Source organism: Culex quinquefasciatus, chromosome 1, assembly GCF_015732765.1.
Source record: "Culex quinquefasciatus strain JHB chromosome 1, VPISU_Cqui_1.0_pri_paternal, whole genome shotgun sequence".
NCBI classification, from domain to species: domain Eukaryota; kingdom Metazoa; phylum Arthropoda; class Insecta; order Diptera; family Culicidae; genus Culex; species Culex quinquefasciatus.
In genome coordinates this window covers 119,110,440-119,137,395 of record NC_051861.1, presented here as the reverse complement: position 1 = coordinate 119,137,395, position 26,956 = coordinate 119,110,440, and the positions used below count along the sequence as shown (strand labels likewise).

Sequence of the window (26,956 nt, the reverse complement as noted above, 5' to 3'; positions counted from 1 at the left end):
CTGTATTTCAAATGTAGGTGGCGCCAACATGAGGTTACTTGCCAAAAATCGTATTCCTTTCTGCTGAATTGAAGAACAAAATCGCTTATTTCTCATGATTCCCTGCAACAATCTTAATGAAACTGGTTGCAAAAGACGAGAAATTTTTTTTACTTTAAAAAAATGAACATCAATTTTTGGGCGCGCAAAAATTTGTGAACTTTTTCTTTAAAAAACATGTTTTGGACACGAAAAAATGAGTTTCCCCGTATATATAAATGAAATAAACAGTTATATAGTTGATAACAGATGTGGTAACGTATATCCATCAATTTTCATTGATTTTAGACAGACTTTCTTGCCTAATAATCCAAATTACTATCTTTTTATAAATTTACAGTTTTCTCATAGAAAAATCAAACAAATTTTGGAAAGTTGTACACCAAATAGTTGGAAATAATTTTTCTCGTCCGAATCTGGCATAAGTTTTGTAAAAATGTTGATTATGGAGGAAAAAACACATTTTTTTCAAAAAAAAACATAGGTTTAAGCTATTTGTTCAAAGGTGGCGACATGTGTCTTTTAGCTTTGCTGCAAATCCTCTATAATCTTGCAAAAAAAATACAGTTTTTTTGTTTGAAAAATCAAAATCAAATTGTTCGCTCTACAGCATTGAGGTTTTGCAGCGCGACTGTGTTTCAAATGTAGGTGGCGCCAAAATGAGGTTACTTGCCTAAAGTCGTATGCCTTTCTGTCGATTAAAGAACAAAATCGCTTATTTCTCATGATTCCCTGCATCAATCTTCATGAAACTGGTTGCAAAAGACGAGAAAATTTTTTTGCTTTAAAATAATGAACATCAACTTTTGGGCGCGCAGAAATTTGTGACCTTTTTCTTTAAAAAACATGTTTTGGAACACGAAAAAATGAGTTTCCCCGTATATATCAATGAAATAAACAGTTATATAGTTGATAACAGATGTGTTAACGTATATTCAACAATTTGTATTGATTTTTGACAGACTTTCTTGCCAAATAGTCCAAATTACTATCTTTTTCTAAATCTACAGTTTTCTCATAGAAAAATCAAACAAATATTGGAAAGTTATACACCAAATTGTTGGAAATAATTTTTCTCATCCGAATCCGGCATAAGTTTTATAAAAATGTTGATTAGGAAGGAAAAAACACATTTTTTCGAAAAATCATAGGTTTACGCTATTTGTTCACAGGTGGCGACACGCGTCTTTTAGCTTTGCTGCAAATTCTCTATTACCATTGAGGTTTTGCAGCGCGACTGTGTTTCAAATGTAGGTGGCGCCAAAATGAGGTTACTTGCCAAAAATCGTATTCCTTTCTGCTGAATTGAAGAACAAAATCGCTTATTTCTCATGATTCCCTGCATCAATCATAATGAAACTGGTTGCAAAAGACGAGAAAAATTTTTTGCTTTAAAATAATGAACATCAATTTTCGGGCGCGCAAAAATTTGTGAACTTTTTCTTTTAAAAACATGTTTTGGAACACGAAAAAATGAGTTTCCCCGTATATATAAATGAAATAAACAGTTATATAGTTGATAACAGATGTGGTAACGTGTGGTAACAATTTTCATTGATTTTTGACAGACTTTCTTGCCAAATGATCCAAATTACTATCTTTTTCTAAATATACAGTTTTCTCATAGAAAAATCAAACAAATATTGGAAAGTTATACACCAAATTGTTGGAAATAATTTTTCTCAACCGAATCCTGCATAAGTTTTATAAAAATGTTGATTATGAAGGAAAAAACACATTTTTTCAAAATATCATAGGTTTACGCTATTTGCCCATAGGTGGCGACATGCGTCTTTTAGCTTTGCTGCAAATCCTCTATGGCGTTCTCTATTGCGAGATTTCTACTCAAAACTAGGTGTCCGACTAGTAGGGAAAATTTGTTCATTATAGAGGATTTGCAGCAAAGCTAAACGACACATGTCGCCACCTATGAACAAATAGCGTAAACCTATGATTTTTTGAAAAAATGTGTTTTTTCCTTCAAAATCAACATTTTTATAAAACTTATGCCGGATTCGGATGAGAAAAATTATTTCCAACAATTTGGTGTACAACTTTCCAATATTTGTTTGATTTTTCTATGAGAAAACTGTAAATTTCGAAAAAGATAGTATTTGAACTATTTGGCCAGAAAGTCGGTCAAAAATCAATAAAAAATTTTGAATATACGTTAACACATCTGTTATCAACTATATAACTGTTTATTTCATTGATATATATGGGGAAACTCATTTTTTCGTGTTCCAAAACATGTTTTTTAAAGAAAAAGATCACAAGTTTTTGCGCGCCCAAAAAATGATGTTCATTATTTCAAAGCAAAAAAAATGTCTCGTCTTTTGCAACCAGTTTCATTAAGATTGATGCAGAGAATCATGAGAAATAAGCGATTTTGTTCTTCAATCCAGCAGAAATGAATACGATTTTTCGCAGGTAACCTCATTTTGGCACCACCTACATTTGAAACACAGTCGCCCTGCAAAACCTCAATTGTCACATTTAAATTATCAGCCAAATAGAACATTGGCCAAAAATTACAGCTGTCAAACAGTATTTTCTCGTACATCAAAGTAATAAACAGCTCAAGTAGGTAAACACACAACTTTCTTTTATTGGATTCTCGAAAAAAATAACTTGGAAGTTCTCCTTCTTTTGTGAATATCTTGTGACACGTCTGCTGTAAAAAGATAGGAAGTGTCACAAGATAGCATAAAAGCGACGATATTATAAATAGGATTTTTATGAAAATAATTTTAGAAGGGATCAAAACCTTTTTAATGCAAGGATAAATAATTTGAAGAACAGGCCACTCAGTTCAAAAAAAAATAAGCGCATGTATGACACCAACATTACCTCGAAATAGATTTTTGAAGTTTTTTTTTGAAAAGCTATTGAGTTATTAATAAAATATATTTGATTAAAAGGAAATATATTTAACTTCAATTAGGCTGGTTGAGTAATGTTATTGTTAATAATAATAATAATTGTTAATAATTGTTAATAAACAATAAATTAATTCAATTTGCTTACACACATCATTTACACTAACAAAAATGTTACAAAAATTCCCCACACTGAAATTTCACACCACACGTTCGCAATACTTTTAACACGTGACTGACCCCAAATGAAATAACTCACAACGCGCGTCAATCAGTGAAGATATGAAATTTGACACCACGAACATCGCGGTCCCCTCCCCGGGCGTAGGTCCATTAATCTCTCACCAACTGACTGACGCCTGCTCTCATATGTCGACCCTCCCCCCCTCCCTGGACGATCCGCGAGTGTGTCCCATTAATCTTCCCCTTTCACCCACCGGATGTTCCGCACCGAAATATTCGAAAAATAATTTCCTCTTAACTGAATTTTCGCTTTTTTTGTTTTTCTTTTTTTCTCTCATTGCAGATTCTGGCAACACTGCCTCACACACACACGAGGTCATCCCCGCCAAAACCAATGAAATTTCACGGTTTATCGCACTCGAGATATTCCGGTGGAATTCTCCGGTGGAGGTGGAGCAGGATCGCCTCCTCGCTGCAAGGGGTCGGACACACTGCGGCATCCGGTCACCGCCGACGGAGTGAAATCTGTGAAAATAAATAAATAAATGTTATTGGACGGGACACGGTTGCCAAGATAACTGATAAGGTTGGGAGGAAAAATTTTGGTCAAGTGACGTTTCGTTTTGACAGTTCTCCGGTGGAAGAAGTGATATATTGACAGTTTATCCGTCAAAATGGTGCCAACCTGTAAAGTGTACTGACCTTGGCTCCGTATCGAATCGCGCGAAACCCGTCGTTATTATCAATGCAGGATAATTAATTTTCCCGACCCCGGAGAGGTTTCAGTTTCATTTTGCGCGCCCGGAGCCCAATCGTTACCGGGGTTGGCCACGTGGCCCGGTTCAATGACCTCGTTCGAACCGCTGGGAATCGTCGGCGGCCAACAACAACAACAACAACCGTATCTCTTCAACAATAATGGTTCCTCGGCGACCCTCCTGGACATGGATAGCCCACTGGTGGACGGTGACCTCGGGAACTGGACCGGGCCCCGGTTCGTCCAGAGCTCCGAGGAGGGCACCCTGGACGTGACCTACGCCGTGTTCGAGGGTCTCGTTGCCCTGATGGCCGTCATCGGCAACGCCATGGTCATTGTGGTGTTCAAACGGGAGCGGCGACTCCGCCGGAGGACCAACTTTTACATCGTGTCCCTGGCGGTGGCGGATTTCCTCGTGGGACTGCTCGGGGTTCCGTTTGCGGTGCTTTCGTCGGTGGGTCTGCCGCGGAATCTGCACGCGTGCCTGTTTACGATCTCGCTGTTGATCGTGCTGTGCACGATTTCGATCTTCTGCCTGGTGGCCGTCTCGGTGGACCGGTACTGGGCGATTCTGCATCCGATGGCGTACTCGAGGAATGTCAGGACCAAGACGGCGATTGGTGAGTGAAATTTATTTCTATTCGGATTAGTGCGTCCATCCCGGAAGTTCCCGGGACAAAAATCCCGGGATTTTTTCCAAACCCGGGAATTCCCGAATTCAGTTTTTTTTATATATTTTGTCCCGGGAATTCCCGAAATTGAAAACAAATCAAATTTTGGTCAAAAAATTCTGATTTGTTTGTGTAAATAGACCAACAGTTGAATACTTAAACTACCTGCAACTATTTTGTTCTAGCTGTTTCATTTTTCAAATAGAACTGAAACAGACCACCCGCAACGGGGAGTTGCAGTTTTATTTTTCGAGCAGTATTTTGAATCAGAAATAAAACTGCTCGACGACTTTGTTTCAAACGTGTGGCGATTTGGAACTCTGATTCAAACAAAATCAGATGACGGTTTCTTACACGCACACTATGATGCTATGTTGATAATCATACGGTCACAATCAAATGAATTTATTTGAAACAATATTTAGATCAGCGCGTTGATAGCATCGTGTTCGAGTTTCATTTTCGCCTGTTTTAAATATTTAAAACTGCTCGCAATTTAAGGTGAAGCCGTTGATCATTCTCGAAGAAAATTGATCATCACTCTAAAATTTTCTGTATTGAGTTCAATTTAACGAATTTCTGTACCAAAATGAATCAGCATATGTTTGTTGTTGCCTTCTTGAAGCCACTGAAAGAATTTTTGGTCTAAATCAAATGTGTTTCAAAATTTATATAATTTTGTGGTACAATCATTGACGTCCTAGTTGGCAATCTTTGATCAATGACAATTTCTATAACTTTGCAAGGAATGAGATAATCGTTACCAAAAGGAATCAGCATGTGTAGGGCACAATTCTAAACAACTTGTAGAAGGATTTTTTTTTTCAAAACATTGATAGCGACGCAAAATTTATATCTTTGAACGAAAAATCATGGCAATGATGGAAGTCTTCACGTTAAAACAATTATAAAACTACGCGTTGCAGGTAGTCTAATATTCAAATCAAGACTATAATTTGAAAAAGGCATAATATTTGAAGTTTGGCCCTTTTGAAATGTTAGTCTTGATTTAAAAAAATCAAAATATTGTTTTCGAAAAGATCGGAAAATTTCACGAATGTTTCACATTTTAATATTGAAAATCGGACCATTAGTTGCTGAGATATCGACGTTAGAAAAAGGTGGGTCACCCAAAGGCCAAAAATTCAATATTACGCCCTTTTAAAATGTTAGTCTTGATTTGAAAATTTTGAAAATATTGTTTTCGAGAAGATCGGAAAATTTCTCAAATATTTGATATTTTAACATTGAAAATCGGACCATTAGTTGCTGAGATATCGACATTGAAAAATTGTGGGCTGTTCATAACTCGGTCAAAGATTTTTTGCACAACCTGGAAATTTCTGAAAAGTTGGAATTTGATGTCCTCTAAAACATATCAAAAAATAAAAAAATTGCAAATCAAGTTTTAGTGACAAAAAGTTAAATAAAAAATCACCAAAAATTTTTTTACCGTGTATCATTTTTTTCAGTGTAGTCCATATCCATACCTGCAACTTTGCCGAAGACACCAAAACGATCAAAAAATTCCTTCAAAAGATACAGATTTTTGAATTTTAATAAATCATTTTTGTATGGACAGCTGCCGAATTTGTATGGAAAATTATATGGACAAACTAATGATGCAAAATGGCTTCTTAGGGCATACCGACGGCATCAAAAAAGTTTCAGCCGGATTGAAAAATACAAAAAAAATCGAATGACCGAAATCTGAGAGAACTGCTCAAATGTCAAAAATGGGTTATTTGATGAATTCTAACATCAACTTTCATTTAAGAGCGAGTTTTTCACCGATGTGAAACATGTCGTATCGAGGTGCTCCGATTTGGATGAAACTTTCAGGGTTTGTTTGTCTATACATAAGCAAGGGGCTGGAAACTCTAATATTACTTAGGAATACTAAGTATACTAACGATATTCCAGTATACTTGTTAGTATACTAACCGAAAAGCAATAAACTGTCAGTATACTAAGATACTTTCAGTATATTGGTAAGTATACTGGCGATATGTAAAGGAAATAATAAGTATACTAACATATATTTTGATATACTGGTCAACATAATAATTATAGCTCTAAGAGTTTCCATCCCCTTGTACATAAGATGAACTCATGCCAAATATGAGCCCTCTATGACAAAGGGAAGTGGGGTAAAACGGGCATTGAAGTTTGAGGTCCAAAAAACATGAAAAATCTTAAAATTGCTCGCATTTCCGTAAAACTTCATCAATTCCAACTCTCTTAGATGCATTCGAATGGTCTTTTGAAGCCCTTCAAAATGTGCTATAGACATCCAGGATTGGTTTGACTTTTTCTCATAGCTTTTGCAAATTACTGTTAAAAATGGATTTTTTTTAAACCTTAATAACTTTTCCCAACAGCCTCCAACACCCATACTCCCATAGGCCAAAGTTAGGGAATTTCATGGACTATAAGCCTACGGTGTTAACTTTTTGGCCAATCGCAGTTTTTCTCATAGTTTGACGATTTTTCTAGAACAAATATTTTACAACGTTAGTTTTTGCCCTGTAGGCCGCCATAGCGGCATTTTTTGGTCTCAATTTTGTCATATTCGGAATCCTCGGACAATTTCACGTAAGTTAGAAGTATTGGAGTTGTAAATTTGATTGGAAAAATTGCCGTTTAGAATGAATTAAAATATTTTTTAACAATTTGTTGGATTGGTGGTAAAACAGGTTTTCGCCTACTTGATACAGCATTTGACGTATTGGTCATAGGGTTAATATGATCTTTTTCTTTTTTCAAAAATGTTTTATTTAATTATTTTTTAAAGAAATATTACAACTCCAATACTTCTAACTTACGTGAATTTGTCCGAGGATTCCGAATATGACAAAATTGAGACCAAAAAGTGCCGTCTTCTCGGTCTACAGGGCAAAAACTAACATTGTAAAATGTTTGTTCTAGAAAAACCGTAAAACTATGAGAAAAACTGCGATTGGCCAAAAAGTTAGTACCGTAGGTTTATAGTCCATGAAATTCCCTAAATTTTGACCTATGAGAGTATGGGTGTTGGAGGCTGTTGCCAAAAGTTATTAAGGTTTTAAAAAAATCCATTTTTAACAGTAATTTGCAAAAGCTATAAGAAAAAGTCAAACCAATCCTGGATGTCTATGGCACATTTTGAAGTGCTTCAAAAGACCTATCGAATGCATCTAAGAGAGTTGGAATTTATGAAGTTTTACGGAAATGCGAGCTATTTTAAGGTTTTTTTTAAGGTTTTTTGGACCTCAAACTTCAAAGCCCGTTTTACCCTCTTCCCTTTGTCGTAGAGGGCTCATATTTGGCATGAGTTCATCTCATGTATAGACAAACAAACGCTGAAAGTTTCATCCAAATCGGAGCACCTCGATACGACCTGTTACACATTGGTGAAAAACTCGCTCTTAAAACATCGATTGTTTTAAAGTTAACAGCTTATTTAAGACCTAAAGAATGCCATTCACTAACATTTCAGTCCAAATTTGTGCGATTCATTAGCAAAAACGAGTGTCCGGAATTCGAAGCAAAAGTGTCCTGATTTCGAATCAGCTTTTATCAGTGTCCGGGATTCGAAGCACAACAAGTCATTTTAATTTTCAAATTCTGATGAAAAATTGTTAGAAAAGACATATTTTGCATGCATTCTCTTAAAACTGACTGTTAATACTACATCCTGATGATATTTCTTCATTTCCAACTTATTACATGTTTTTTGTCAACTATAACAAAAACGATATGCTACTAAGTGTCCGGATTTTGAATCATGACGTAATGGAAAATGAAAATCAACCTATAGGCAAATTTACAGCATTATTAACTATTGGTTTTTTAAACATGATTTGTAGAAAATATCTAATGTTGTTAGATAGGTGAACAAAAATATTTGCCTTATTTTTGTTTTTGATTTTTAGATTTTTTGATAAGTTACTTTTTTATGGATGGACAATAATTGATCGAAACAATCGCTTGATTCTGATTCAAAAATAAATATTGCTTTATTTTCGAGATACAGTCACAATAAAATCCGTAGTAACAGTTCAATAGGGTGAATCTGCGTCAGTAAACAAGCAGTCTTTCTCCCTCTTATTTTACGTGAACTGTCACTTGAGCAAAAGAGATAGACTTCTTGTTTACCAACGCAGATTTGCCCTACTGAACTGCTGCTACGGAAATAAGGAAAATAATGTTTCTATTTATTTATTTATTTACATTATTTAATCAGAAATAATACAAAAACTTGAGAATTTAAATTTGAAGTTTTATTTTGCGGGATTAAAATGTAAAAATTAAAACATTTTTTATGCCAATTTCTCAAATGTTGTACTGAAACGTAAAAAAAAATCTGCAAAACTATAACCAAAGAGTTTATTCAACCTTCCCATTTATCTGCCATCTCAAAACAAAAACAAAAGAAACAAACATCATAACGCGCTGACTGCTGCGACCACAACATAAAGACATAATACATCCGAAAGAAAAAACGGCGATGATTACCGAACGACGGCGGCACAAGGTTAATAAAATCCTCCGCCCATCATCCTGTTAGAAAGTCATAAATTCTGTTTTTAAGTCAATTGCTGTCACTCTCACTTTTTTACGAGAGAGTTGGTGAAAAGTCGTTTGTTTTCGGGGTTTGTTTTTCTCTCTGTTTGGCAGAAAATTGTTTCAGGGCAAAACTTGGTACCTTTACCCTACCTTTTTTCGTTAACAAATGTTCAAACAAGTGGCCGCCGTGGCCGCAGTTTGGCCACAGTTAGTTACGGAATGTGTCTAAAAATGCCATTATGGTCAATCTAGTGTCTGGCTTGGAATGTGTAGGTTAGAAAAATATTGCGTTTCCGTGGAGACGCACGGTGGTCGAAAGTGTCAGAACATGATTTGTGAAACACCAGGCGTCTCCATAAAATAACAATAAACAAACAATTTCTGCTCGGTATTTAAAAAAACACACAAAAGGCAGCACATTTCAACACTTTAAACAAAAACGTAATTAATTCTCAACCGCCACCATATCACAACCAGAAAGTCAACAAATGACCGTTTGTACACCATTTAATTACTCCCACGCCGGAACAATCGGTTAAAAAACCACAACACAAGAGCCGTTGTTTGACAATCGCTTTACGAACACAGCAAATTAATGAAAAATGCCAACGGCACGCAACCTCGGATTGTCAATAATGATGAAAATGCGAGCTTCAATTAAATCCGTTAAATTTGGCTGTTTTTATTGAATATTTTCCGTTTTTTTCAGTAATCATCAGCCTGTGCTGGCTCGCCGGCTCCATCATCGGGTTCCTTCCCCTGTTTGGGTGGCACGAGAAGCCCCAGATCGACACGTGTCTCTTCACCAAGGTGATGGACTACGACTACCTGGTGTTTCTGTACTTTGCCACCATCATCACGCCGGCCCTCATCATGCTCGGCTTCTACGCGCACATCTATCGGGTGATTGTGAAACAGGTGAGGACATTTTTTGTTGTGTATTTTTTAAATTCCTAATAAAAACGCTTGTTGTATTTTTTGCCTTCCTCACCTTACTGAGGAAAGGCTATAAAATCACTCGAAAAATTAACTTCTTAATTCGACCTCGTAGACCCACCTTCACGTATACCTATCGACTCAGAATCATGTTCTGAGCAAATGTCTGTGTGGATGTGTGTAGGTGGGTGGACAAAAAAATTGTCACTCGATTATCTCCGGACTGGATGAACGGATTTTGACCGTATTAGTCTCATTCGATCCGTCTTGGGGTCCCATAGGTCTCTATTTAAAATCAGCAAGTTTAGTTAAGTACTTCAAAAGTTATGCTAAAAAACGATTTTGGCGTATGTCCGGAAGATTGTAAAAAGGGTGATTTTTGCAAGAAACCCTATCATGTTATACATTTTCAGAAAGGTATTAAAAAGACCTTTCCAATGAGCCCAAAACATTGAAGATCTGACAACCCTATCAAAAGTCATTAGCACTTAAGTGTTATTTGTACACTTTTTGGAGGCCGGATCTCAGATATTTCAGTAAAAATTATGTCCATCATGCGACCCATCGTTAGTTAGATAATCGAAAGACCTTTCAAATGAGCCTAAAACATCAAGGATCTGACAACCCTATCAAAAGCTATTGGCACTTCATATACTTTCTGGAGGCCGGATCTGAGATATTGTGATAAAAATATTGCCTGAATCTTCCATGTGAACTTTCGTTGGATAGGTTTTTTTTATCAGACCTTGCCAATGAGCCAAAAAAATTGAAGGTCTGCGAACCCTATCAAAAGAAATCAGTAATCAAATTGATTTGTTAAACATGTTAAGGGAATATTGCTATTTTTACTGAATGTATTGACTTTATGAATGTGAGGAAGGCACCAACCACCTAAAGGTGGATTAAGTATCGTTTTTAATGTATTTTTTAAGTATTGAAGATCAAGTAAAATGCTCTAATTTTTTTATATTTTCAAAAAAATAACATTTTTCATGATTTTTCAACTTTCAGACTCGTCAACAACAATATTTTTTCTTGAATTACAGTCGACTCTCTGGTTGTCAATATCCAAGGGCCCGTCGAGGAAGAGGATCATCAGTTTACAGAACAATGCAAAATGAAAACTCGATTGAAATTTTTTTTTTCTTGATACCCAGCTTTGGGAGAGAATCATGGCAACGTCCATCAAACAAAAACAAACTAATGTCAAACACCCTTCAAAGCTTCGTTTCGCCAAGAAAAATGTCTATGCAAGCCATGAGAAAGTGAAATTATTGACAACCGGAAGAGATTTTTAAAGCAAACAGAATCCAAGGGGCCGTCGAGGAAGAGATCCTTCAAGCAAGGGAAAATATTGAGGAATGAAGATAATTGAAGTATGCAGATTGAAGGGACTGAAGAATTCATCGATAGATGGAGAATTATTGATATCGAGAAGATCGACAGCCAAAGAGTCGACTGTACTTTATGAATAACTTTCAAAAAAGATTTTTTTTTAAATCATCTTGATTGTTGTTTTTAAAAATATGTGTACTAACCTAAATAGATTTTTGGAAAAAGAATGATGCAATCTGGATGAAAACTTACTTGTTTCTAAAATATTTCTGTTAATTTATTATTTTTTTTATTCTCTCGATATGATTTATTCTTTTTTCAGCTGTAACCTTGTTGTTTTATTTTTTCATTTTTTGAAAAAAATATCTTTGTTGATCTTGTGTTTATGTCAAAATTCAAACCATTTTCATTTCTCACTTGTTCTTAAAAATGTTTCTGCGCAACTCTTCTTAGAATGAGAAAATTGACTACAATAATAGAGAATTTGCAGCAAAGCTAAAAGACACATGTCGCCACCTATGAACAAATAGCGTAAACCTATGATTTTTTAGAAAAAATGAGTTTTTTCCTTTATAATCAACATTTTTACGAAACTTATGCCGGATTCGGAAGAGAAAAATTATTTCCGACAATTTGGTGTACAACTTTCCAATATTTGTTTGATTTTTCTATGAGAAAACTGTCAATTAAGAAAAAGATAGTAATTTGGACTATTTGGCAAGAAAGTCTGTCAAAAATCAATAAAAATTGTTGAATATACGTTAACACATCTGTTATCAACTATATAACTGTTTATATCATTGATATATACGAAGAAACTCATTTTTTGCATCAGGGGGGCGACTTCTATATCTCACTACAGGCAGCTCACCCGCAGCCAACACAAGCTGTCAACTTCGGCACCAGAACAAAAGGGAGCTGTCAATTATGGCGCCAGCACAAAAAAAAAGCTGTTCGTTACGGAACCAAAACAAAGCTACTGCGCACTGTAAAAAAAGTACAAAAACTGCAGGCATAAAATGAAAATAAAGTAATTATTGTTTTTATGTAAAACGTATGTTTTTGAGGTGATTTTTATCAATTTATTTGCAAAATAAACTACTAAAGTTGGGATATTAAGCACACATCGGGCCGATGACCTCATTTAAAGTTGTACTTTTATAACAAGAAACGTTTAACTTAACTACTGTGTAATTTGACTTTTACTCTAGCTTTTACTACAGTAATTCTTATAACAAAAAATTAATTATTATTAAACAAAATATTCTTGTTTTCACTGTGCACAGATTACGCGTGTATCAATCTCAATCACCCAAGATGGCGGCCTTTAGCATCCCCTTGGTTTGCATCATCAGCTGGCTTTGCTTTCGTTTAGGACCACGTGGCGCGAAGATTTTGACATAAGCGATCTCGCTTGCGCAGCAGGGATGCCACATTTGAAGATTTTCGAGCACAGGCTCAATGCTCAAACGTATTGTTTTGCCATGTTATTCGATGATTTTTAATTAAATGAATTACTCACGAAAAAGATAACAATGTTTTGCTCTTTTTGCCAAAAACAAATTTGTAAAATATTATTTTGCCAACAAGTTAAACTCATTTGCGTTTTTTGTGATGTGCCCGAAAATCTTCAAAATCTGGCATGCCTGTTGCGCAGGTTTCCACCAAGAAGAAATAAAAGAAACCCTGCTTCACTTTTTGAAACCCCGTGTCATGTCATTGTCATCCGAGCATTCGTTGGTGAAGGTTGTCTGAATCAACATGACTCGTCGCGTCCCGGCGCAAAACGCCGGCAATATCGCCCTACCTGCGGCTCAAGCAGGCAAAAAAGTGGGAATTTCCAAAAGGAAGGTTGAGGCCTCAACTGATGGCCAAAAACCGGGGATTTCCAAAAGGAAGGTGCTTTTGGAAGTGACATCGAACAGCAAAAAGACGAAAAAGAGCGACGGTACTGTACCGATGGATGAGGAGGAGGAGAACTCTTCGTCGCACGAGGAGCAGCTATTGAAGAACAACAAGTTTGCTGGACTGCCTGACGAGGACCAGGTAGCGGAAGCAAAGGAGAATGAAGTGAAACAGCGAAAGGAGAAACTGCCTCCTTTTTATGTGCGGCAATCAGCAGCAACGATCGACTTTCGTGCGGGGCTGGTTGAACTCATCAAGTCTGGGAAAGTCCAAGGCAACATTCGTCTGTGTCAGGACGGATTTAAGGTGCTGGTGCAATCCAGGCAGCACTATCAACTGGTCAAGGATTACTTGACCGAAAACGAGGCGGAGTACTTTACCCATGATGTCGTCATGGATAAGCCGTACAAAATCGTCGTCAGAGGTCTGTACGACATGCCAGTGGAGGAATTAGCTGCCGAGCTAAAAGTTTTGAAACTGGATGTGTTGGCCGTGCACAAAATGAGCCGACGCAACAAAGACATCAAGTACCGTGACCAGCTCTACCTGCTGCATTTGGCTAAGGGATCGACGACGCTTCCTGAGCTGAAGGCAATCGAGCGGTTTTCAACATTATCGTGTCGTGGGAGCGATACCGACCAGTGCATCGTGACGTCACACAATGCTTCAACTGCCTGGGTTTCGGGCACGGAGGTAAGAACTGCCACCTGAAGCGTCGTTGCGCCAAATGTGGTACCGATGCGCACATCACATCCCAGTGCATCCAAGATTCGCTGGTGAAGTGCCTCAACTGCAACGGTGAGCACTCGTCAACCGACCGAAAGTGCCCCAAGAGAGCTGAGTTCGTGAAAATTCGGCAGCAAGCATCGACGAAGAATCAGCCTCAGCGTCGTAGAACTCCTCCAGCCCTGGTGGAGCAAAATTTTCCACCTCTTCAACCGCGACGCCAGGTCCCGAACTTGGCACCGTTGCCGTTGGATCCCAGGAAGAGAGCTGAGATGAATCATCCACGGCCGGGTTCCAGCCAGGAGCCGAGACCGCCACCACCGGGCTTCAGCCAGGAGCCAAGACCAACCCAAGAACCAGCAGTTGAGGAAAATGGTAATGATCTTTACACCTCAACCGAACTCCTCAATATTTTCAAACAGATGTCCGCTGCACTGCGTGGATGCAAAACCAAGACCCAGCAGATTGAAGTGCTGACCTCGTTCGTCATCCAGTATGGATCGTAGGTCCCTCAAGCTGCTGAATTGGAACGCTTGCTCCATTAGGAGGAAGAATTTAGAGCTGGTGGATTTTCTTCGCGAGAAGGAGATCGACGTAGCTGCCATCACGGAAACTCATCTGAAGCCCGGTGAAAAAGTTTATCTGCAAAACTACAAGATCGCGACGCAGCTCGATAGGACCACCTCTGGAGGAGGAGGTGTGCTTGTCGCTGTTCATCGTGATCTCAAGCCACGCCGGCTGCCACACTTCAAGCTGGACATCATCGAGGCCGTTGGGGTGGAAATTCCCACTTCGGTTGGCCCAGTACTCTTCATTGCTGCATACTGCCCACGTCAGGTGAATTCCAGAGATGGTTCAGCAGCAAAACTGAAGAGCGATATCCAGAAGCTGACACGGCGGAGCGCAAAGTACATCATCGCTGGTGACCTCAACGCGAAGCATGAAGTTTGGGGCAACAGCAGGAGGAATCGGAACGGAGTGATTCTGCACAACGATCTGCAAAACGGATACTACAACGTTGTGAGTCCGGATCGTCCAACGAGGGTGGCTCGGTCTGGGAATCACTCAATCATCGACTTCTTCATTACCAATATGGCTGAGAACGTGGCTCATCCTGAGGTGTTTGAAGAGTTGAGTTCTGATCACTATCCGGTGGTTGTGGAGGTTGGAGCTTCCGTTACTCCGCAGCGGCAACCAACCCGGAAAGATTACCACAACGTTGACTGGCAGCAGTTTCAGCAAGTGGTAGACAGCAACATCGACTATGATCAACACCCGGAAACTTCTGCTGATATTGATCGTTCGCTGGAGGTGATCCAGCAGGCTATCAACCAAGCAGAGGCTGCCAACGTTCGGGAGGTTCCTGTTAATTTTAAGGTAACTGATATTGACGTAGATACTAAACACTTGATTAGACTTAGGAATGTTTATAGGAGACAATATCAACGGACTGGGGACTATGACAAAAGATTTCAGTTAACAATTTGAACAAAATCATACAAGACCGACTTGACAATATCAGAAATCAAGAATTTTCAAAACATGTAAGCCAGCTTGGGAATTATTCAAAACCATTTTGGAAACTTTCAAAAGTTCTTAAAAACAAACCAAAGCCTATTCCTCCTCTTATTGTTGAGGATTCTCCTTTGATTACATCCGAGGAAAAGGCAAATGCACTTGGGCTTCATTTTGTTAGTTCACATAATCTTGGCGCTTCCATGACCAGCCGTAAAGAAACATCAGTTGCCAATAGTATTTCAACAATCAATGACTCTACCTTTGAATTTCCTGCAGATTCCCATGTTTCTGGTGAGGAAGTCAAAGTTGCAGTTAAACAAATGAAAAATATGAAAGCTCCAGGCTTTGATAACATTTTAATCTAGTGTTGAAAAAACAGAGTGATCAGTTCTTTCAACATCTAGCCAATATTTTCAATAAATGTTTGCAACTTGGTTACTTCCCCACCAATTGGAAACTGGGCAAAGTCATACCAATTTTGAAGCCTCAAAAGATCCAACATCGCCAACAAGTTATCGTCCCATTAGTCTTTTGAGTAGTCTGTCCAAACTCTTTGAGAAGGTCATCTATTCAAGGCTTTTGGATTTTACCAACGATAATAATATAATTTTGAACGAGCAGTTTGGCTTCCGAAAGGGACATAATACTGCTCATCAGCTTACGAGAGTAACTAAAATCATCAAGCAGAACAAGCTTGAGTCTAAATCAACTGCTATGGCTTTGTTGGATGTTGAGAAGGCTTTTGACAATGTTTGGCATGATGGTTTGATACATAAACTGTATTTATACGGTTTTCCAATGTATCTTATCAAAATTATCCAGCACTATCTTTCGGAGAGATCGTTCAGGTTTTTCTGAATGGGATTGCTTCTGGATTATTCAACATTGATGCTGGGGTTCCCAAGGAAGTATTCTTGGCCCACTTCTGTACAATATTTTTACATCTGATTTGCCTACTCTTCCTGGTAATGGTGTGTTGTCACTTTTTGCTGATGACACTGCCGTTATTTATAAGGGTAAAATAACCAGATATTTAGTTGGCCGTCTTCAGAAGGGTCTTGACGTTCTTTCCGAATACTTTGGCGACTGGAAAATTCGCATAAATGCAGCCAAAACTCAAACCATCATTTTTCCACTTTCCAAATCGGCCCGATTTGTCCCAAAGGATGATGTTTTGATTAAAATGAATGATGTTTCAATACCCTGGTCAAAGGAAGTTGTCTATTTAGGTCTCATACTTGACTCGAAACTATTGTTTCGGCAGCATGTAGATAAAATATTGAACAAGTGCAGCATTCTCATCAGGTGTTTGTATCCTTTAATTAACAGAAAATCAAAGCTATCTTTGAAAAATAAGCTAGCAGTTTACAAACAAATAATTTACCCCGTTATTGAGTATGCAGTACCTGTTTGGGAGTGTTGCGCTAGAACTCATAAATTGAAGCTCCAGCGTGTCCAAAACAAGGTACTCAAAATGGTTTTGAATGTTCCTGGCTGGACAAGATCAAGTGAGGTTCATGAATTAGCAGAAGTTAAAATGTTGGATCAGAAGATTCAAGAAAAATGTTTGAAATTCAGGGAAAAATGTGCTATATCTGAATACCCCTTGATTCAAGGATTGGTTTAGTTTATGGTAAGTTTAAGTTAGTTTTAGGTTAGGTTATGTTTTCTTAACATTTTTTTCCTCATTGTACCTAGTGTTACAAAAATGATAAATCATATACTTTTAAAGTTATAAAAATGAACAGTGTTTAAATCACGAAAAGCAAAATAAAGCTGAAGAGCCACAGCTAACCACTTATTATGTAAACCAAATGTAATTATTATAAGAAAGATTCAATAAAGTATATTTAATTAAAAAAAAAAAAATTCCGTGTCATGTCCGTTCGTCCGTGATTCAATTATATGTTTCTTGTGAATGGATTTTCTTTTTTTCGAAAAAATGTAGGTATTGCTTCGGACGTCTAAAAATATTACACTCAAACCCCGATGGTTTGACACCAACTGTTGTCAAACGAACGGGGTCACGTTTAGTTTGACATCCCTTTTACACGGAGTTCACACACACTACCAAACGTTTGTTTTGATAGTGTGCGTGAGCGCCGTGAAAAAAGTGACAGTTCGTCACTTTTTAGTTTGACTTTGACCAACCAACGGGGTACAAACTAAAAAAGTGTCAAACGAAAAAGTGACCAACCACCGGGGGTTGAGTGTACCCACTTTTTATAGACAAAAATTGGATGCGCTAAGCTACCGTATTTAAATGAAAAAAATGTTTATAGAATTTTTTTTTAAAATAAATGATTTTTGGAAAATATGAAAAAATAATATTAACTTTATGTTATGATGTAAAAATAAATTTAAAAACCAAAAAAAAATCACTGTAATCGCCAATTCATCAAAATAGCATTAAATGTTCAAGTGACAATAACTTCCGAACATAAAAAAATCCAAAAAAAATAATCAATTTAACATAAGATTAGGTTGAAAATCAATATTGGCAACACTGCCAAATGAATTTTGCCAACTTTGTTACGTTACTCCGAAGATGGAATTTCTTGTCATCGTGAAGTGACGTTCTTTTCTGATTTTCTGATCGATTTGGATCGATTGGTTGGATTGTATTTTGGTAAGGTTTTGCTCAAAAAAAGGTCACTTTTTATAAAAATGCCCATATTTACAGTTAAATGCCCAAAATGACTTTGGATTTTCTTTGGATATATTACGATAGGCCTAGTCCATACCATTTTTTTGTGTATGGTCAATTAATTTTTTTATTAATAATTAATTATTGTCCACGAGAGGGGTGTTGAGATTTCAAAAAAAAAAAGTGTGCACTTGGTTTATGGATGGGCCCTAAACAAAATTTTCAATTTATGCTTTTTGGGTGTTTTTAAGGGATGTGCGGCAAAAGGTCGAAGGACATAAGTTCGGATGCCAAAAGGTCGAAAGAGACATAATGACGGAAGGCATAAGGTCGAATGAACAAAAGGTCGAAAATGAACAAAAGGTCGAATGGACAAAAGGTCGAAGGACAAAAGTCGAAAGGACAAAAGGTCGAATGTGAAAAAAAGAAACAAAAAACAATAATAAACTTCGAAAATATTCTCAAAAAATATACTTTTTTACTAAAGAGTCCTGTCATAATATTTTTGTGAGTTTTTCCATTCTGTCAAACATGAGCAGTTCTTTAAAAAATAGTTCACAACTTATTTTTGTTTGTCGTAATGTTTTTGTGAGTTTTTGACGACCTTTTGTCATTCATTTCTGCAACCACAGGTCCAATCTTCAATGTCTCTTATGTAATTATAATTTCTCAACTATTCGAAAAACATGTTTTCGAAATATCTATTTTTATTCTATTTTGCGGTTTTCAAAACATATTCAGAAAATTATTTTAGTTAGATTAAAAAATCTGAAAAAAAAATCCGTGTACCATTTGTTCTGAATAGTGAACCGATAAGAAAATTCCTTCAAAGATACAGATTTTCGAATATTTACGCACCATTGTTGTATGGACAGCTGCCAAAATTAGAGCCTTGTATGGGTGAACCAATGACAAACAATGGGCATAGGGCCAAATCGAAAAATACAAAAATTAGTATGCACGAATTCGACCGATTTCGTAGAAAAATGCTCAAAGGAGGATTCAATGCAAACATTTTGTTGAGTCAAACCTTATCCAGGTTTTTAAGCGAAGATGGCGTTCGCATGACAGCCCCATTTTTTTCTAATGTTGGTGCTACTGCGTGATTTTGACATTCCGGACGTTCACCATTCGAACGCCATTTTAAAAACCTGGATACCGGCTGATTTTACAAAACATTTTTTTGCATGAGTTATTCAAATTGACCGTTGAATTACTTATTGATGGTTTTGAAAGCGTTTTAAATCTGTTTGCTGTTGTTTAAGCCTTACTGGCATGAATTAAAAAAAAAAAAAGTTTAGTTAGAGATGGGAAAATGATCCTAAGGACCTACGCAAATTATAGGCCACTTAAGGAAATTTTTCTTCTTGGGTCTTATATGACCCATCAGACCTGAAAGGTTTTAATCTTTATAAAATTAAATTGAAAAAAATATTAAACTACGTTTTCATAACAAATCCTAAATTCCTCTTCCCCCAGCTCCGCCAAATCGTCACGATGAACCCGTCCGGCGGCCTTTCCTCCTCCTCCTCCGAGAGCCGCCGCCCCTCGGAAAGCAGCCGCATCCGGATATCGACCACCCCAAGCGGCCGTCCCGGCAAACACGGCCACGGCGGCGGCACCATGCTGCGCGTTCTCGGCGCCGCCCAAAAGCGCGAAGTCAAAGCCACCCAGAACCTCTCGATCATCGTGCTCTTCTTCATGATCTGCTGGATCCCGCTGTACACGATCAACTGCATCGTGGCCTTCTGCCGGGACTGCCAGATCCCGCCGACGTTGATGCTGTTCTGCATCATCTTGTCCCATCTGAACTCGGCGGTTAATCCGCTGCTGTACGCGTACCACCTGAAGGACTTCCGGGCTGCGCTGCGCAATCTGATCATGAGCATGCTCGGGTACGACGTAACCACGCAGGATCTCAACTATAGGGCTAGTTTGGCCAGCCAGCAGCAGCAGATTGCCCAGCGGCACTCGATCATGGACAAGCGGCTGTCGCTGCAGCCCAAGATTTACATTGGTAAGGGGTGTTGTGCTTACTTGGATTTTTTCGAATATTTTAATTTTCAATTTTTTATTTTGAACTAAAAACAGAGAAGCGTCCTTCAGTATATTAGTTCTGTAGATATAGAAAGGCAATTCAGCATCAACACTCAATTATTTGCACCACAACTAAAATTGTAAGGGAAGACTGGTGTTGGACTAATCTTTGCTAACAACACTGCCATCTAGCTGTCAAAGTGAAACTCCACAGCGCCAAGCTAAACTGCTTACTTTGATTAATTTCTTTAAGTTTCCAAAATGTAACCAATTTTTTTTTTTTTTTGAATTAAATATACTTTATTGAATCTTTCTTATAATAATTACATTTGGTTTACATAATAAGTGGTCAGCTGTGGCTCTTCAGCTTTAGTTTGCCTTTCGTGATTTAAGCACTGTTCATTTTCATAACTTTAAAAGTATATGATTTATCATTTTTGTAACTCTAGGTACAATGAGGAAAAAAAAAAATGTTAAGAAAACATAACCTAACCTAAAACTAACTTAAACTTACAATAAACTAAACCAATCCTTGAATCAAGGGGTATTCAGAAATAGCACATTTTTCCCTGAATTTCAAACATTTTTCTTGAATCTTCTGATCCAACATTTTTACTTCTGCTAATTCATGAACCTCACTTGATCTTGTCCAGCCAGGAACATTCAAAACCATTTTGAGTACCTTGTTTTGGACACGCTGGAGCTTCAATTTATGAGTTCTAGCGCAACACTCCCAAACAGGTACTGCATACTCAATAACGGGGTAAATTATTTGTTTGTAAACTGCTAGCTTATTTTTCAAAGATAGCTTTGATTTTCTGTTAATTAAAGGATACAAACACCTGATGAGAATGCTGCACTTGTTCAATATTTTATCTACATGCTGCCGAAACAATAGTTTCGAGTCAAGTATGAGACCTAAATAGACAACTTCCTTTGACCAGGGTATTGAAACATCATTCATTTTAATCAAAACATCATCTTTGGGGCAAATCTGGCCGATTTGGAAAGTGGAAAAATGATGGTTTGAGTTTTGGCTGCATTTATGCGAATTTTCCAGTCGCCAAAGTATTCGGAAAGAACGTCAAGACCCTTCTGAAGACGGCCAACTAAATATCTGGTTATTTTACCCTTATAAATAACGGCAGTGTCATCAGCAAAAAGTGACAACACACCATTACCAGGAAGAGTAGGCAAATCAGATGTAAAAATATTGTACAGAAGTGGGCCAAGAATACTTCCTTGGGGAACCCCAGCATCAATGTTGAATAATCCAGAAGCAATCCCATTCAGAAAAACCCTGAACGATCTCTCCGAAAGATAGTGCTGGATAATTTTGATAAGATACATTGGAAAACCGTATAAATACAGTTTATGTATCAAACCATCATGCCAAACATTGTCAAAAGCCTTCTCAACATCCAACAAAGCCATAGCAGTTGATTTAGACTCAAGCTTGTTCTGCTTGATGATTTTAGTTACTCTCGTAAGCTGATGAGCAGTATTATGTCCCTTTCGGAAGCCAAACTGCTCGTTCAAAATTATATTATTATCGTTGGTAAAATCCAAAAGCCTTGAATAGATGACCTTCTCAAAGAGTTTGGACAGACTACTCAAAAGACTAATGGGACGATAACTTGTTGGCGATGTTGGATCTTTTGAGGCTTCAAAATTGGTATGACTTTGCCCAGTTTCCAATTGGTGGGAAGTAACCAAGTTGCAAACATTTATTGAAAATATTGGCTAGATGTTGAAAGAACTGATCACTCTGTTTTTTCAACACTAGATTAAAATGTTATCAAAGCCTGGAGCTTTCATATTTTCATTTGTTTAACTGCAACTTTGACTTCCTCACCAGAAACATGGGAATCTGCAGGAAATTCAAAGGTAGAGTCATTGATTGTTGAAATACTATTGGCAACTGATGTTTCTTTACGGCTGGTCATGGAAGCGCCAAGATTATGTGAACTAACAAAATGAAGCCCAAGTGCATTTGCCTTTTCCTCGGATGTAATCAAAGGAGAATCCTCAACAATAAGAGGAGGAATAGGCTTTGGTTTGTTTTTAAGAACTTTTGAAAGTTTCCAAAATGGTTTTGAATAATTCCCAAGCTGGCTTACATGTTTTGAAAATTCTTGATTTCTGATATTGTCAAGTCGGTCTTGTATGATTTTGTTCAAATTGTTAACTGAAATCTTTTGTCATAGTCCCCAGTCCGTTGATATTGTCTCCTATAAACATTCCTAAGTCTAATCAAGTGTTTAGTATCTACGTCAATATCAGTTACCTTAAAATTAACAGGAACCTCCCGAACGTTGGCAGCCTCTGCTTGGTTGATAGCCTGCTGGATCACCTCCAGCGAACGATCAATATCAGCAGAAGTTTCCGGGTGTTGATCATAGTCGATGTTGCTGTCGACCACTTGCTGAAACTGCTGCCAGTCAACGTTGTGGTAATCTTTCCGGGTTGGTTGCCGCTGCGGAGTAACGGAAGCTCCAACCTCCACAACCACCGGATAGTGATCAGAACTCAACTCTTCAAACACCTCAGGATGAGCCACGTTCTCAGCCATATTGGTAATGAAGAAGTCGATGATTGAGTGATTCCCAGACCGAGCCACCCTCGTTGGACGATCCGGACTCACAACGTTGTAGTATCCGTTTTGCAGATCGTTGTGCAGAATCACTCCGTTCCGATTCCTCCTGCTGTTGCCCCAAACTTCATGCTTCGCGTTGAGGTCACCAGCGATGATGTACTTTGCGCTCCGCCGTGTCAGCTTCTGGATATCGCTCTTCAGTTTTGCTGCTGAACCATCTCTGGCATTCACCTGACGTGGGCAGTATGCAGCAATGAAGAGTACTGGGCCAACCGAAGTGGGAATTTCCACTCCAACGGCCTCGATGATGTCCAGCTTAAAGTGTGGCAGCCGGCGTGGCTTGAGATCACGATGAACAGCGACAAGCACACCTCCTCCTCCAGAGGTGGTCCTATCGAGCTGCGTCGCGATCTTGTAGTTTTGCAGATAAACTTTTTCACCGGGCTTCAGATGAGTTTCCGTGATGGCAGCTACGTCGATCTCCTTCTCGCGAAGAAAATCCACCAGCTCTAAATTCTTCCTCCTAATGGAGCAAGCGTTCCAATTCAGCAGCTTGAGGGACCTACGATCCATACTGGATGACGAACGAGGTCAGCACTTCAATCTGCTGGGTCTTGGTTTTGCATCCACGCAGTGCAGCGGACATCTGTTTGAAAATATTGAGGAGTTCGGTTGAGGTGTAAAGATCATTACCATTTTCCTCAACTGCTGGTTCTTGGGTTGGTCTTGGCTCCTGGCTGAAGCCCGGTGGTGGCGGTCTCGGCTCCTGGCTGGAACCCGGCCGTGGATGATTCATCTCAGCTCTCTTCCTGGGATCCAACGGCAACGGTGCCAAGTTCGGGACCTGGCGTCGCGGTTGAAGAGGTGGAAAATTTTGCTCCACCAGGGCTGGAGGAGTTCTACGACGCTGAGGCTGATTCTTCGTCGATGCTTGCTGCCGAATTTTCACGAACTCAGCTCTCTTGGGGCACTTTCGGTCGGTTGACGAGTGCTCACCGTTGCAGTTGAGGCACTTCACCAGCGAATCTTGGATGCACTGGGATGTGATGTGCGCATCGGTACCACATTTGGCGCAACGACGCTTCAGGTGGCAGTTCTTACCTCCGTGCCCGAAACCCAGGCAGTTGAAGCATTGTGTGACGTCACGATGCACTGGTCGGTATCGCTCCCACGACACGATAATGTTGAAAACCGCTCGAATTGCCTTCAGCTCAGGAAGCGTCGTCGATCCCTTAGCCAAATGCAGCAGGTAGAGCTGGTCACGGTACTTGATGTCTTTGTTGCGTCGGCTCATTTTGTGCACGGCCAACACATCCAGTTTCAAAACTTTTAGCTCGGCAGCTAATTCCTCCACTGGCATGTCGTACAGACCTCTGACGACGATTTTGTACGGCTTATCCATGACGACATCATGGGTAAAGTACTCCGCCTCGTTTTCGGTCAAGTAATCCTTGACCAGTTGATAGTGCTGCCTGGATTGCACCAGCACCTTAAATCCGTCCTGACACAGACGAATGTTGCCTAGGACTTTCCCAGACTTGATGAGTTCAACCAGCCCCGCTCGAAAGTCGATCGTTGCTGCTGATTGCCGCACATAAAAGGAGGCTGCTGTTTCACTTCATTCTCCTTTGCTTCCGCTACCTGGTCCTCGTCAGGCAGTCCAGCAAACTTGTTGTTCTTCAAAAGCTGCTCCTCGTGCGATGAAGAGTTCTCCTCCTCCTCATCCATCGGTACAGTACCGTCGCTCTTTTTCGTCTTTTTGCTGTTCGATGACACTTCCAAAAGCACCTTCCTTTTGGAAATCCCCCTCAACCTTCCTTTTGGAAATTCCCACTTTTTTGCCTGCTTGAGCGGCAGGTAGGGCGATATTGCCGGCGTTTTGCGCCGGGACGCGACGAGTCATGTTGATTCAGACAACCTTCACCAACGAATGCTCGGATAACAATCCAAAATGTAACCAAATTCGCACAATTATAGGAAAATCTCAAATTTGTCCGCCATTCTAACCCGCTTCCATCCCTCCACAGATTCCCCCGTGTACCACCGCACCCAGCAGCAGCTGCTCCGCTCCCAGCAGCACTCGCTGGTCCAGCAACACTCGCTGGAACGCTCCGAAAGCGGTGCCTCCTTCCAGAGTCTCAACACGGCCACGGCCACCAAGAAGCGCCTCATCAGCAGCACCCGGTCCGACCCCGGCTCGCCAAACGTCATCGTCAGCACTTCCGCCATCAGCCCCTCCGAATCCAACTGCTCGACCCCCCAACGGTACGAACCTCCGCCGACGCGCGGAACCTTCGAAATGTGGGGCATTGCCGAGGTTTCCAGCATCAACGAGGACAGCGGCCACCGGAAGTCGCTCGAAGACCTGGCCCCGGAGCGGGCCTCCCTCGAGGTCGACTTTGACGATCTGGGCGCCGAACTGCAGGAAATCCTCGACAACGCCAAACATCACCCGCCGGAAGAAGACCGCAACGTGAGCGCCCTCTACAGTATTGTCACCGCCAAGCGGCGAAGCCACAGCACCTGCTGCATCATGGCCGAACCGGAAGTGCCCTCCTCCCTCCCCGACTCGGTCTACCTGATAGAGAACGACTCGCCGACCCGAATACTCGCCAAAACGACCTGCAACGGAGCCGACTCCGTCAACAACAACAACAACTTCAAGGTCAATTCTAGTCCCGTCGGGAACCGCCCAATCAGCAAGTCATTCTCACTGTTTGCCAACGTGGCCGCCACGACGGCGACGACGGCCAAGCCGACCTCACATTCCAGCCTTTTCAAGCTGTTTGCCAGCGGGCCAGCGGGCAAACACCAGCGGATCCTGCAGCGCAGCTTCAAGTTCAACCGGCGGTCACTGTCGAATGACAAGTGAGCGGAAGTGGCGAAGGAAGACTCTATTGTTCTCTGCAGCTCGTAGCGTGACAGTGACGGCTTTAGGATGAGCCTCTAGCTTGTATTTACTTGTGCGATCTGTTGAGGAAACACCCTCTCCCTCTCTCGATTTTAAGCAGTTTAAGTGAAAGTATTTAAGAAGTATTTAAGAGCCGTAAAAGTCCTGTTTTTTTTTTTCTCTTCTTATGTGAGAAATAAATCAATGTCAAATCTCTTTGGGAATTGTTTTGAATTTAAAGAACTTAAAAGAAATTGACAAAGCAGGGAGCGGCCGTGGCTGACTGGTTACGATGTTCGCTTTGTAAGCGAATGGTCCTGGGTTCGATTCCCATCTGCTCCCAACGAGAAAGTATAGGAAATATTAATCTTGAAACTCTGAACATGAACGAAAAATCAAAGTCGCCCGAGTCGGGGTTCGATCCCCCGTCCTTTGGATTGGTAAGCAAAAATGCTAACCACTAGGCCATCACGGCTTGGTGAGCGACGTCTGGAATTAGGAATACTGTTACTATCAAACTATATACGCGCTGGGTCCTTGTCCATTTGACAAGGGTTCGGTTGGCGAACGACTGGACATGGCGTACCATAGGTACTTCGAGTACCGCAGGAATAAAATAGACCCACCAAGTGGTCCATTAGCCTCCTGTCCAGTAACTCCGATACCCTGGCCTCCCCGCGGCGCTAGCCGGGATACTAGTAACCATTGGAGAGATCGGGTAACCAACCCCGGGGAACTATGGTAGTATGCTGACAGGGAAGGGGGCTCCATCCTCTTCGGAGGGTGTAGCTATACCGTTAGGCCTCGAGAGAAAGGCCCCGTTACGGTGTCGAGAGAAAACCGGAGCTGGGTCTCGGTAGCTTCAAGGTGGCAGCCCCACCCGAGACTAGGTATCGCAGCCCCAATCCGGCTGCATACCGAAATCAAAACCATTACGAACAATCAAGAAGGAATAAGGATCCGGAACAAACGGCATAGACCTAGGCACGAAAAGGACACCGATTGGAAACTCGGAACATGGAACTGCAGATCGCTACGTTTCGATGGGTATGAGTACGCTCTGTTGAACGAGCTCAAACCCCGCAACTTCGATGTTGTAGCGCTGCAGGAGATGTGCTGGAAGGAGCGAAGATGTGGGAGGATGATGCTTTGGAGCTCACCATGTACCAGAGCGGCGGAGCCGAAAACAAGCTGGGAACCGGCTTCATAGTGTTGGGCAAGATGCGGAGTCGTGTGATAGATTGGGAGCCGATCGACGACCGGATGTGTAGATTGAGGATTAAAGGCCG

At 40.0% G+C, this 26,956-nt stretch overlaps 1 protein-coding gene across 10 annotated transcripts in view; it reads left to right on the top strand.

Annotated features, from left to right (window-relative positions):
* The window catches only part of LOC6049933 (probable glycoprotein hormone G-protein coupled receptor), a 64,814-nt gene extending 38,929 nt beyond the window's left edge, over nucleotides 1–25,885 (top strand). For all 10 annotated transcript variants that reach the window (XM_038248354.1, XM_038248349.1, XM_038248350.1 and 7 more), the window contains exons 3-6: nucleotides 3,445–4,478; nucleotides 9,787–9,995; nucleotides 19,624–20,161; nucleotides 24,805–25,885. In XM_038248354.1, coding sequence (XP_038104282.1) covers nucleotides 3,947–4,478; nucleotides 9,787–9,995; nucleotides 19,624–20,161; nucleotides 24,805–25,649 — 2,124 coding nt within the window. In that variant the 5' untranslated portion in view covers nucleotides 3,445–3,946 and the 3' untranslated portion in view covers nucleotides 25,650–25,885. The remainder of the gene's footprint in view (nucleotides 1–3,444; nucleotides 4,479–9,786; nucleotides 9,996–19,623; nucleotides 20,162–24,804) is intronic.
* Nucleotides 25,886–26,956: the final 1,071 nt, after the last annotated feature.